Below are 12,566 nucleotides of genomic sequence, written 5' to 3' on the forward strand. Positions count from 1 at the left end.
TGTGTCGGAGCTAAGTGTGACCCACTCCTTAGAAATACTTAATATTGATAACTGCACATATACACATATGTATATATATATATATATATATATATATATATATAATGTTGATATTTTTGAACAATAGCTAAGTGTGACCCAGTCCTTAGAAATACTTAATGTTGATATTTGCAGATATATATATATATATATATATATAATGTTGATATTTTTAAAAAGAATTCTTTTAAAAAATATGTACATCACCATCATAAACCGCCCTTGATGGTAAACAACATTTTATTAAAAAAACAACGGGACCACGTCATATGCCACGAGTCACAGGACCTTAGTTACACCCAAAGCTAGTCACCATCTCGGCTGATTAACAAGCTAAGGGTGGTGAACATGCCCACATCATGATTATCTCGTGTGTTTAGCAAATAATTATCAGGGTTAGGGTGCTATCCACACTATCTTGCTTGGATTAACAGCTTGTAAGCAAGGTGATTAACTTATTCATAAGCTGAGCTGAAGCTGGAAGTTAATACAGAGCTGCGAAGAATGTCGATAAGCTGTGAGGAGGCAAGGCACCTGGGCGTTTTATACTGAGTAATAGCAGCTCCTTTGGCAAGATATCTGTCCAGAAGAGAACGGAAGGTGCCCGGTCGGACAATACAAAGCTCCAGCGGCCCTATGGTCTGAACGCGTCTGGAGCCAACGTAGCCCGGATCCACAAATGCAAGGTCCATTGCAGAAGCGCACTCCTGCAGGATTTTAGAGTCTTCTATGACACTGCTTAGCTCCCAAAATATCACATAATGGCCTGGTGCTCTGGACAAATCTGCATAGCTTGTGTAATCCACTAGCTCCACACCCCCACTATTAATGCTGTCATTAGCATCCATCCTACGGATTAGTAACGTGCTGGCAGCCTTCTCCACAACTTTTTGTAGATCCTTCTCTGTGTTCTTATCAATGTTTATGCATAGCACCACATTCTTTCTGCATACAAAGGCCAACTGAGGTGATGAGTTCAAAAAGCCTGTCACCCTCACCACATCACCCAGCCGGTACCTATACAGGCCTGCATTAGTAATGACCACATCAGCAATATATTAGCATTCTGACATCAATCCTTAATCAATTGGTTAATGCACTGTTAAGCAAAAACAAATGTTATCAATTCGTTTAACCTTCACCACTAATACAGTCTTAAGTATCAATATGTGTGACACAATTCATGCTACTGGGCATGACCAATTCAGTTAATCTACAGGTAATACAAGATTGAAATCCATTGACTTCTTATTTCATACTAAAGTAACCATACTTCATACTAAAACATTAATTACAAGAAAGTTAACAAAAGTGCTGGATGCCAATATCACAACCTCAGGCAATGCATGGAAAATTTGCCACATGAAATCAAAATATGGATGAGCGGATTACCTCCATAAGTAGTTATCACTAGCTCATACTCTTGCCCAACTTCCACCTCAGTTAGGCCTAGTGGCTTGCTTTCTGTCACCTTGATCAGGTCTTTTTCATTATGATTATTTACTTGCAAAGGGATGAATTCAAAGTAAGCAAAGCTTGGCACCACAGTGTAGGAAACGTTGCTGGGGTGTGATTTAGGGCTGGTATTAACTGCAATCCAGGTCTCCGTAGCACCGTAATCTCCACTTACAAGGGGAACTTTCCCAGCATAATGCTGCAATTTCTTCACATAATGCTCCATGGAGCCAGTGATGATAGACGAGACATACTTGCTGTTGGGCCAGAGATGTGGGATAATTCCATGCCAGTCATTCTCCAATGCCATCAAGCACTTGTGGGTTATCATATCTGCAAGCTCTGGGTCACCAGCATGCAAAAGATGGCTCATAGCATCTCTAACATGAGGATCAGTGATCCAATCACTCAGATGTCCACGCCTTATGTCTTGACACATATTCTTCCATTGAGTTTCGAACGATCGCAATGCCTCGACTAGGGTATAAGCAAAGGTTGAAGTGACAAATTCCACCTCCTCCTGATAGAGGAGCCCACATAGCAGATGGCAATACATGGATTGCACATTATCACAGCCATTCATCACCTCTACAGGGCTACATGCCCGGACCTTAGTTGATGTTTGCTTCAATTTGAACTCCTCACTTCTGAACAAGTGTGTAGTTGCAGTGCCAGTCATTAAACCACCCTTGGATGTAGAGATTTTCCCACAAAAGACTAGCTCAAGTACCCTCCCACCAGCCCTTATAGGAAAATCCCTGCATATATAGACCATTGATCATAGAATACACATTCAATGCATGAGTAAACTTAATCTAAAACTATTCAATATGCTGCCATGACCCGTGCGCAGTGAGCAATGAGGATAAACTTAAAAAAAAAAGCATCTCCTTTTTTTTTTGGCAATTGTCTCTACCTGGCTCTGTATGCAGACCCTATTTTGAACAATTCCAAACTAGCTTGCAGAATTTCTTTGTAGAGAATGAGATATTTCTGCTGTCCATCAGATGTAGTCCCAGAGCTGCATCATCAAAAAATACCCACTTGGCGTTTACATTTAAAGATGCGCAATAGCTCTGATCAAGCTTTAAATGAGGAGGAGATGATAGAGGGAAGTGATTAATTGATGTGAAGAAGCATTAATGAATAGATGAGATGCTGAAATACCTTAAGGAGAGGGTAGAGACGGGCTCTGTGGTGAGGATGGGGTTAGGGTCACCGTTGGCGATGCGTTCGAAGAGGGGCTGGAGGTCCGGGTGGGAGACGACGGGAACACAGTTCTTAAACGAAGCAAGGTCAGTGCGGCCTTTGAGCCCACAGATTTTGTCAAGGTACTCAGTGCTTGCGTTCTTTTGCAGGATAGTGTGCAGGACCATCTCCTGCACCTCAGCCGCGTGGGCGGCCATGTCCTCGAACTGGCCGATGATGAAAGGATAGTTGGCGGCAGCGCCAGCAAGGGTGAACAGGCCAGGCATGGTGCTAAGGCCTACGAGGCAGGGAAGTGTCTTAAGTCAACAATGCAATGAGGCCGCGGCAAGAAAACGAAGAAGAAGAGGCATGAGCGGCAGCGAAGAAGGTAACGCAGCAAGTTTCGTATTTATAAGTGCCATCACCTTGTTGCTATATATGTATATACATGTATATAGATATATATTGTATATAAGTATATATAATTGTAATATATGTATATACATATATGTGAGTGTGTGTGTGTGTGTATATATATATATATATATATGCGCTGCTTATTTAACACCCGCCGCCTCCACACTGGCCCGGCCGCCCGGATAATCCAGCCTTTAAAAATATATATATATAGGTATATATCCAACCTTTTTTTATACCTTTTTTACCTTCATAAGTCTCGAAATTGAATTAACGGAGGAGAAATGACGTGTACATTACTGCGAGTCAATTGAGTCCATAACTTGACAAACACGTCTCCTAAAGTCCTTGACTCCACCAATTAAAAATTATTAAAGCATCATGATGCTGCTTGTCCCCATAGAGACCACCCTAGTCATAGGGCTCAAGATGAGCTTGAAGTAACCACGTAAATTGGGCTTTTAGACTTGACTCCAATTAGCATTAGGTAGTATGTACGACCCCCCATGATAAAAAAATATGTGGAAACTTCCTTGAAAAAACAATACTACTCACCATGAATGGATTAGTCACAATGGTGAGCATTACCTAAGCTTCACTCAAAAACTATTAAGAACAAAACTTCAAGGCATCTCATCGCTTTAAACAAGGGAAAATCAAATGTTAAAACCAAGAGATTTATACTTGTGTATCACAAAAAGGGAAAATCAAATGTTAAAACCAAGAGACATATACTTGTGTATCACAAAAAGGATGAGCTATCATAATCAATGTAAATCAACCTCGTGCATGACTAGTTACTCTATAGTCTCAACCATTAGTTAGCTCCTCTCATCCCTACCAAGCAATTCAAAGTTAAAATGGATATTTCTGTATGCAACTCATATGAGGGGGGAAAAAACCTAACTTGGTCTAAGCCCCTATAATTTATCATTGATCAACCTATTCTTTTGTATTTAATTTAATCGATTATACATGTAGAATATGTGAGTGAATTAGAAAATTGATGACAATTTATTGTGTATTCTACATTGGGGGGGTTCACTTCTAAGAAATTTTATGTATCACGTGCGTTCAAGGGGTATTTAAAAATCCCCTTACACTTATATACTTTTATGAATAAAATGACCCCTTTTTCCTCATAAACTTGTGATTTTTTTTTCCAAAATTGGTTTAAAAAACCCCTCCTATAAATGTAGTTCTATAACTTTTTTGAATTAATATACCCCTCCTGATGAGCTCACGCGCTACACTTACATATTTTTAGGTGAATCCCCGAGATTCTACATTGTGCATTCTACATTGTGACTAAAATAGTTCAAACTTAGTTAAAAGCTAAAATTTTAAGCATTCTATAGACCTTCAAAATCCTTAAAACATGGTGTTCCTTTTGTTCCACCCTACCCTTTTTTCAAATTTTGAATGGGGTGTTGTTTGGGGCAAAAGGGGAAGGAAAGGAAAGAATGAAGGATTGCATATCGTGTACATCCAAAAGGTATAATGAAAATCCTTTATCTTTAAATTTTGGTAAAATACACTCCTTTTATAAATGTAGAGATTATAATAAGCATCACTTTTCAGCCACAATTTGAGATATTTTCACTTTTTTACTGAGGTGAGATGCTCATGACAATATCTTTCATATTCCTAGGTGAAACCCAACTCCGCCTCTTCTCCTTGGGACACTTGGGACACTTGAGAAAAGAGATATGTTTTATGTAGACCTCTTATCGATTATCTCCATGTGAAACACATAGAACCATTCTACCTTGAAGTGTGACCAAGGAGAGCAAAGTTTTATCTAAACCTTTTGTCTATTATCTCCATGTCAAATGCTTGGAACCATCCTACCTTGAAGTATATGACCAATGAGAACAATGTACGTTGTAACTTTTTAGAGTTGTTGCAATAGAATTTACTTATAGCATCTTCATTTTTACGAATGGAATCTAGTGAGCATCACCAATTTTTAAAAGCATTGTATATCATGTGCCTTCAAGAGACATTATAAAAACCCTTTATTTTGATTTACCAAATACATTATTGGCCCTTCTCTGTAAAAGTGGAAAAGTACCCCTTTTGAAACAACACTTTGAGATTTTTTGTAAATGTGTAGTTTACAAAAGTACCCCTAATGATATCTTACATATTCCTAGACCACGATGGAATACAACTCCCCCTCTTCTCCTTGGGACATTTGAGAAATGAGATCAACAAGGGAGGCTATATGTTTTATCTAAACCTCTTGTCTATTATCTCCATGTCAAACGCATGGAATCATCCTACCTTGAAGTATGACCAATGAGATCAATTTTTTAATCTAAACCTCTTGTCTATTATCTCCATGTCAAATGCATGAAACCATCCTGGGCCTTGAAGTATATAACCAATAAGAGCTACTTAATGTTGTAAATTTTTTAAGGTTGTTGCAATAGAATTTATTTAGAGCATCTTGGCTTTTACGAATGGAATCTACTGAACATCACCAATTTTTAAAAGCCTTGTATATCACATGCCTTTAAGAGATGTTATGAAGTCCCTTATTTGGTTTACCAAATACATCATTGTTCCTTCTTTAAATGTGAAATTTAGAAAAGGACCCTTTTTGAAAGCGCACTTTGAGTCTTTTTGTAAATGTGTAGTTTATAAAAGTACCCCTTTTGAACCCCACTTTGTAAATGTGTAGTTTATAAAAGTACCCCTTTTGAACCCCACTTTGAGATATTTTTACTTTTTTAATAAAAACTTATGTATGTAAAATTTTTCCAAAGTTTGTGAAAATCACAACCCTTTCAATTGAACTCACATGCTATGTTACATATTCCAAAGGTGAACACCACTCTTCTGTCCCCCTCTCCCTCCCATGAGTGGGACACTTGAGTAAAAAGATAAATAAGGAAGGCTATATGTTCTCTCTTTTCCTTTTATCTATGATCTCCATGTTAAATGTGTGCATCATTGTACTTACCTTGAAGTATGACCAATGAGAGCAATTTAACTTTTTGAATTTTGTATAGTTGTTACAATAGGAGTTACTCATAACATTTGCAGGCTTTAACAAATACCATATATTAAGCGTCATCACTTTTTTATTCAAAATTAAATTGTTCATAGGTAGTATCAGGGTTTCTAAAATCTGTAGGTCTCGCTAGGTCTCTAGGCTTCCCTCTAGGTTTAGCTAAGATCTCCATAAAACAACTTGGTAAATCTATGACATAACCTTTGAAAGCCCATTTAATATATACTTTACCAATTTCAACTAGGGACACAATGAATAAAAAGATGGCCTAAGCAATAGATTTGACAAATTTTTCACTCAATAAAAGACATATGGTGCTATTTAGTATTAACAAAAGGAGAGTTAGGATAATTTCTAGACACAACATGAAATATTTAAGTATGAGAAAATATTTATAGTTTTTTAAAGGTAGTTTATAAATTCATGGGCGAGCGACGAGTAATCTGAGGGAACTTCATAGGTACTTTTAGAATACCTTAAGACATTCATTATTTATTAATCTCAATAAGTTAATTAATATCATAATGTTTACCTCCATTCTCACTCATGTAGTCTCTATCTTGTGTGTGGGGGGAGAAGGGGTGTGTGTATGTGGAGAGAGAGAGATAAATGTACCTATGATTTTGTTAATTGTTTTATTATTTCTTCTTTACAACTAAACTAGACAATATCTTTGCAGCAAACTCATTGCTAGGTTTTGAGACTTACCTCAAATGTATTGCTTGCTCTCTTGTATGCTTGTATGCTTAACTAGTTGTATTAATAGCTATTTATAAATAAAAACTTTACTCTTTTTTTTTTCTTTTGTGGCTAGGTCAATGCATTATTTGGCAAGGTTTAGGCTGTCTTCTCCAAAGAAGATCAACTGTGTACAAGCTTCTAAAAAGCATAAGAGGTAAGCCCTTGACCCTTGACCAAACTCTTTGTTATTTTTGCACCTTTCAGGTGCTAGGGATTATTTCTTTTCCTCTAGTACTTATGCATGCATTATGCAAGCATTAAGCTTATGTATAATGCATTAAGCTTATTACATTATACATTCATGCATTGAGACTGTGCTTAATTTAATATTGCATTATGCATTCAGCTTAATGCATAATGCATTAAGCTCATTAAGCTATTAATGCATTAAGCTCATTAAGCTCATTATTAATGCATTATTACATAAGCTTTATGTAATTATGCATTAAGCATAAGCTTAATACATAATGAATTAATAAGCTTATGCATAATGCATTCATAAGTTTATGCATAATGCTTAATGTAAAATGCATTAAGCTTATTGCATTATGCAGTCATGCATTAATGTATTTTTGCATTATGAATTAAGATTAATGCTGCATAATGCAATTATACATAAGCTTAATTCATAATAATTATTATTAATGTATTGCATTATGCGTTCATGCATTAAGCTTATGCTTAATGCATTTTCACCTAACGTATTGCATTATGCATTCATGCATTAAGATTATGCGTAATGTATTTTTGCATTATGCATTAAGCTTAATCCATAATGTATTAATGCATTAAGCATAAGTTTAATGCATTATTACATAAGCTTTATGCAATAATACATTAAGCATAAGGTTAATGTGTAGTGAAATAATGTATTAAGCATAAGCTTAATGCCTAATGCAATAATGCATTAAGCATAAGCTTAATACATAAATACAATAATGCATTAAGCATAAGCTTAATACATAATGAAATAATGCATTAAGAATAAGCTTAAGCTTAATACATAATGCTTAATGTATTGCAGTATGTATTCATGCATTAAGTTTATGCATAACGTATTATTGCATTATGCATTAAGCTATGAATAATGGCTTATATTTAATGCATTAATATGTTAATTCATTAATGCATTAAGCTTATGTATAATGCTTAATGTATTATTTCATTAATGCATTAAGCTTATGTATAGTGCTTAATGTATTATTGCATTAATACATTAAGAATATGCTTAATGCATTATTGCATTAATGCATTAAGCATATGCTTAATACATTATTGCATTATGTATTCATGTATTAAGCTTATGTTTAATGTATTATTGCAATATGTCTTATGCATTAATACTTTAAGCTTGATACATTATTGCATAATGCATAATGCAATAAGATTAATGCATTATGTGTAATGCATTAATGCATGATGAGCTATGTATGCATATGTTTATGCATAGCTCATAATGCATTAAGCTTAATACATTATGCACTAAGCATATGCTTAATGCATTAATGCATATGCTTAATACATTATTGCATTATGCTTAATACATTATGCATTAATCATATGATTAATGCAATAAGCTTACTGCATTATTGCATAATGCATTAAGCTTAATGTATTATGCATAATACATAATGCATTAATATTTTGCATTATGAGCTATCTATGTATATGTTTATGCGTAGCTCATAATGCATTAAGCTTATACATTATGAGCTATGTGTGCATATATTTATGTGTAGATCACAATACATAATGCATAAGCTTAATGCATTATGAGCTAGCTCACAATACATAATGTATAATCTTAATAGATTATGAACTATGCATAAACATATGCATACATAGCTCATAATGCATATGTATTAAGCATTAATGCATTATTTATTATACATAATGCATTAATTTTATTACATTATGCATACAACATATGCTAAATGCATTAATGCATAATGTATGTATATGTTTATGCGTAGAGCATACACATAGCTCATAATATAAAAGCTTAATACAATAATTCTTTATGCATAATGCATTAAGCTCAATGTATTAGCATTAATTTAAATGCATTATGCATAGTAATATTGCATTAACTTATGTATCGAGCTTATGCAGTATGCATATGTTTATGCGTAGAGCATGCATAGAGCATACACATGCTCTATGTATGCATATGTGAGCTATGTATGTTCTATGTGAGCTATGTAAAGTTTTTATGCATAAAGCTTACTACTAATATTATTAATTTTTATAGATGTGGTCATCATGGGGATCATCTCCAATGAACCAAGATACGATATATGGAGGGGCATTCTCTAGTACACCTTCCATTCCTGGAGATGACCCTGATTTGCGTAGTGTTTTTGAGGCATAGGTGGCTTGGAGTGGCTTGGAACCGGCTGAGGCATAGGTGGCTTGGAGTGGCTTGGAACCGGCTGAACTCTAGGTACAGGGCCAAGAAATTTAGTCACTCGGTTTATTCCCTGCCTTCTATGTGCCAAACACTTCAGCTATCCCATAGTCACTTGTTGCCATGTGTCCCACCACCTTTCCTACCCCTCTCACTACTAATTTGCATACCCCTCACTCTTCCACTTTCCTTACTTCTTATCCTTTGGCTCCTCCTAGTTCTTAACACACTCCTGTCCCATCTACAATGCCATATTTCAAGCTTGTGGCATCCTCACGATGCCATTCAGGTTGTGATAGCTTAAACGCTTCTCATAGCCATCGGTGATCTAGTAGTGGGGGAGCTGGGTGCGGTGGATGGAGGTGCGTGATCACCTTCACCTATGACGATGTGCCCATGGAGGGTGATATGCTCTACTATACCCTTGATGAGGAGGGGGGCTTTTATGGTGGACAACATGGGATGGAGGGTATATTATACCTTCCATCAATTAGTTAAACAAACCTATAAAGATGCCTTTAAACCATGTGGAGACCAGAAGGATACAGATTTCATGTATTTGGTGAAGTGCATGCATGAGCGGTTCCCAAACCCACCACATGCGCTTTTTCAACGAGTGGGCGAGGAATCAATTCTCAATAATAGGAGCTCTCATGCAAGGAGGTTTGCAAAAGATGGTTCACAAACACCCACTGATTGCACCATTCAGGAGTGGAAGATTGCACCTTTCAAGAGTGGAAGAAGGCGAAGAAAGAAGCCACGAAGGGTACTTAACACGCTCATCAAGGCGGCGTATGCGAGTCAACTGCTAAAGTACGGTGCACCAAAGTATGGATCCGAAGGAAAGGCAAGTTGGCTTGAATGATTTGTAAGTTTTCTCTATTTTTCACTAAGTTTAGTTCATTTATAATCGCGAATTTCATATCTCATACATGTTGTAAGTTGTTATAGGAAAGGGTAGTAGTTCGCTCCCCAATGACTCGGGAAAATAGGTATCTCAAGAATCACAATGAAGCCGAGACTTGGCAGTGGCTCAAACGTGAGGGAGTGATCCGATGTGGATATCCAATGAGCTCATTATTAGGGCAACTTGGTGAGTAGTTAAACTTGAATTTTAATTGCTTGTGGCTAATGTTTTTGCATTGTATCACTATTTAATGTAGAAAGACGATGTTGAAAGTGGCGATGATGAGATGAAGGTGGTGGTGCACATGGTGAAGATGCGGGCAAAGATGAAGATTAAGATGATGCATCAATTTAATTAGTTTTTGATGTCTTTACCTTTATTAATTTTGGGCATGAGCACCTTATATAATTTTCAACTATGCAATTTGGAATATAATCTATGATATTATATTGCAATTATTTTTTATGTTTTAAGTAATTCAGTGTTTTTTTAAAAATGTGATTAAGTAGTGGTTAAATAATGTGATTAAAAAAAGAGGGAATAGAATGGGGGAGAGAAGTGGTCCACATGTACCCACATCTCTCTCCCATTCTGCCCCTTTTTTTTGTAGACAGTCTGCAGTTATGTACACTTCTACAAAGAACAAGTTTACATGAATGCAACAGATGAAGATTCTGATTCAATTGGCATGAGCTGATTCTGAATAAAAACATAAAACAAATTAAAGTCCAAAAAACTTGTTAAACATCCAAATATTTTTGAAATACAACAAAATTACCAAATTGTCACAAAGCGATCAATATGTATATAGGTGATGATGATATATATATTTAATTAGTACCATCATCAATAAATCCATTCATGGCAATTGGTCTATCTCAAAGCTCATCATTTCAATGGCTCCTATATCAATACAAATTCCTATTCCACTATTTGAAGTAGATGTAAAGTTATTATCATCATTGTTATGAGACATAGGCTCATTGATTTCATTTGATGAAACCAAAGGTAGTAGATCTTCATTTGTATTGCATTCATCAAATTCTGAATGGGTTTGTTCCATTTCTTGGCCCTCATGGTACTCATATTTGATTGTTATTTGCATCTTCCATTTACGGTTCATCATGCATTTCTTCTTCAACATATTGATCTTGAAATATACGTTTAGATCAAGAAGTGACTTGTATTACATACCAACAATTAGGATCTCTTTGGTTTGGATGAAACACAACCTAACAAGAAGAACCACAAAATATTTATAAGAAAATATATACAATACCTTCCTTTTATCTATTAATGCATCAAAATTGAAAATTAAGTACGAACCTGTTCACAATGTTGTGGTAGAATATATGTGTCTCTTGAATCTTGCCATAATTTAGTTGAGTCAGTTGTAAAAAATCCGCTTGGATGCTTCTTATGGTTGCTTGAGTACCTCTATATACCACTTTCAACCACTTAACATCAAGATGAACACTTTGAAAGCCCTAAAATCTCTAAGATGTCTTGAATTGTTTCTCAATATTCAAGTTTCTCTGATAGAATGTTATTATCTCTTTTACTAGCTCGACTATCTTGGTAAAAACTTGCCACTAACCCACAATCATATGTGATTCTCTTGGAGTCCACACATTGAGTGTAAAAATGTCAACCTTCTGACCACATTACATTATGCACCCTATACTACAACACAATTAAAATTTTTAAATATAGCTTATATGTAAGCAATTTAGTATTCAGCATTATATATCTTAGCAAAATACAATAAATGTTAGCTAAATATCAAAACATCTTTACTTACATGGTAGTTGCATCCACTTGCATACTCCAATTCTTCTCTTGTAATCTCCTCTCCCATCCTTTCCGCTTGCTCTAGGGCATCTCTGAGCCATTTAATATTGCAATCCTTTGGAATAGCCTTTAGGTTGGGTGGGTATGCCACATGCCTTTGTGTTGATCTCTAAAATTCTCTTCTCTCCTCTATCCTTCTCTTTCTTGCATCTTCATATTTCTCAATCCACTTTTCCATCACAAAAAAGTTAAGAAGACAAAATGTAATGACCTTTTTGTGCATGGACTCATCCATCTTTTGAATGCGTCCTTTCCCATGTGGTACATGTGACACCATTCGTTCATCCTCATCGTATGCATGAATCTTAGCATAGATGGATCTATTTGTTTAAAATATTATGAGATGTATACAAGGAATTCTTGAACCAAACAACCTTCTTCCAAGGTTCCTTTTGGCCTTGCCCCCTTTGCCTCACAAATCCCTTCAAGGTTTGCATGAAGTGTTCAGAAAGAACATCCACAAGCTATGAGCAATGCCACATATAGCCACCTCATCTACCAAATGTACTAGAAGGTGCAATTGAGTTGTGAGTATGCTTCTT

At 35.8% G+C, this 12,566-nt stretch overlaps 1 protein-coding gene across 1 annotated transcript; it reads right to left on the reverse strand.

The window, feature by feature from the left end:
• Nucleotides 1-261: 261 nt before the first annotated feature.
• LOC147623370 (jasmonoyl--L-amino acid synthetase JAR4-like) lies at nt 262-3,061 on the reverse strand. The gene is made up of 4 exons (XM_086821851.1): nt 2,662-3,061; nt 2,411-2,515; nt 1,432-2,252; nt 262-1,066 (listed from the first exon to the last, which is right to left on the reverse strand). The coding sequence occupies exons 1-4, from the start codon at nt 2,967-2,969 to the stop codon at nt 495-497; spliced, it is 1,806 nt and encodes a 601-aa protein (XP_086677977.1). The 5' UTR covers nt 2,970-3,061; the 3' UTR covers nt 262-494.
• Nucleotides 3,062-12,566: the final 9,505 nt, after the last annotated feature.

The sequence above is a fragment of the Cibotium barometz genome, chromosome 27 (genome assembly GCF_041138505.1).
Source record: "Cibotium barometz isolate CiBa-2024 chromosome 27, ASM4113850v1, whole genome shotgun sequence".
Classification (NCBI taxonomy): domain Eukaryota; kingdom Viridiplantae; phylum Streptophyta; class Polypodiopsida; order Cyatheales; family Cibotiaceae; genus Cibotium; species Cibotium barometz.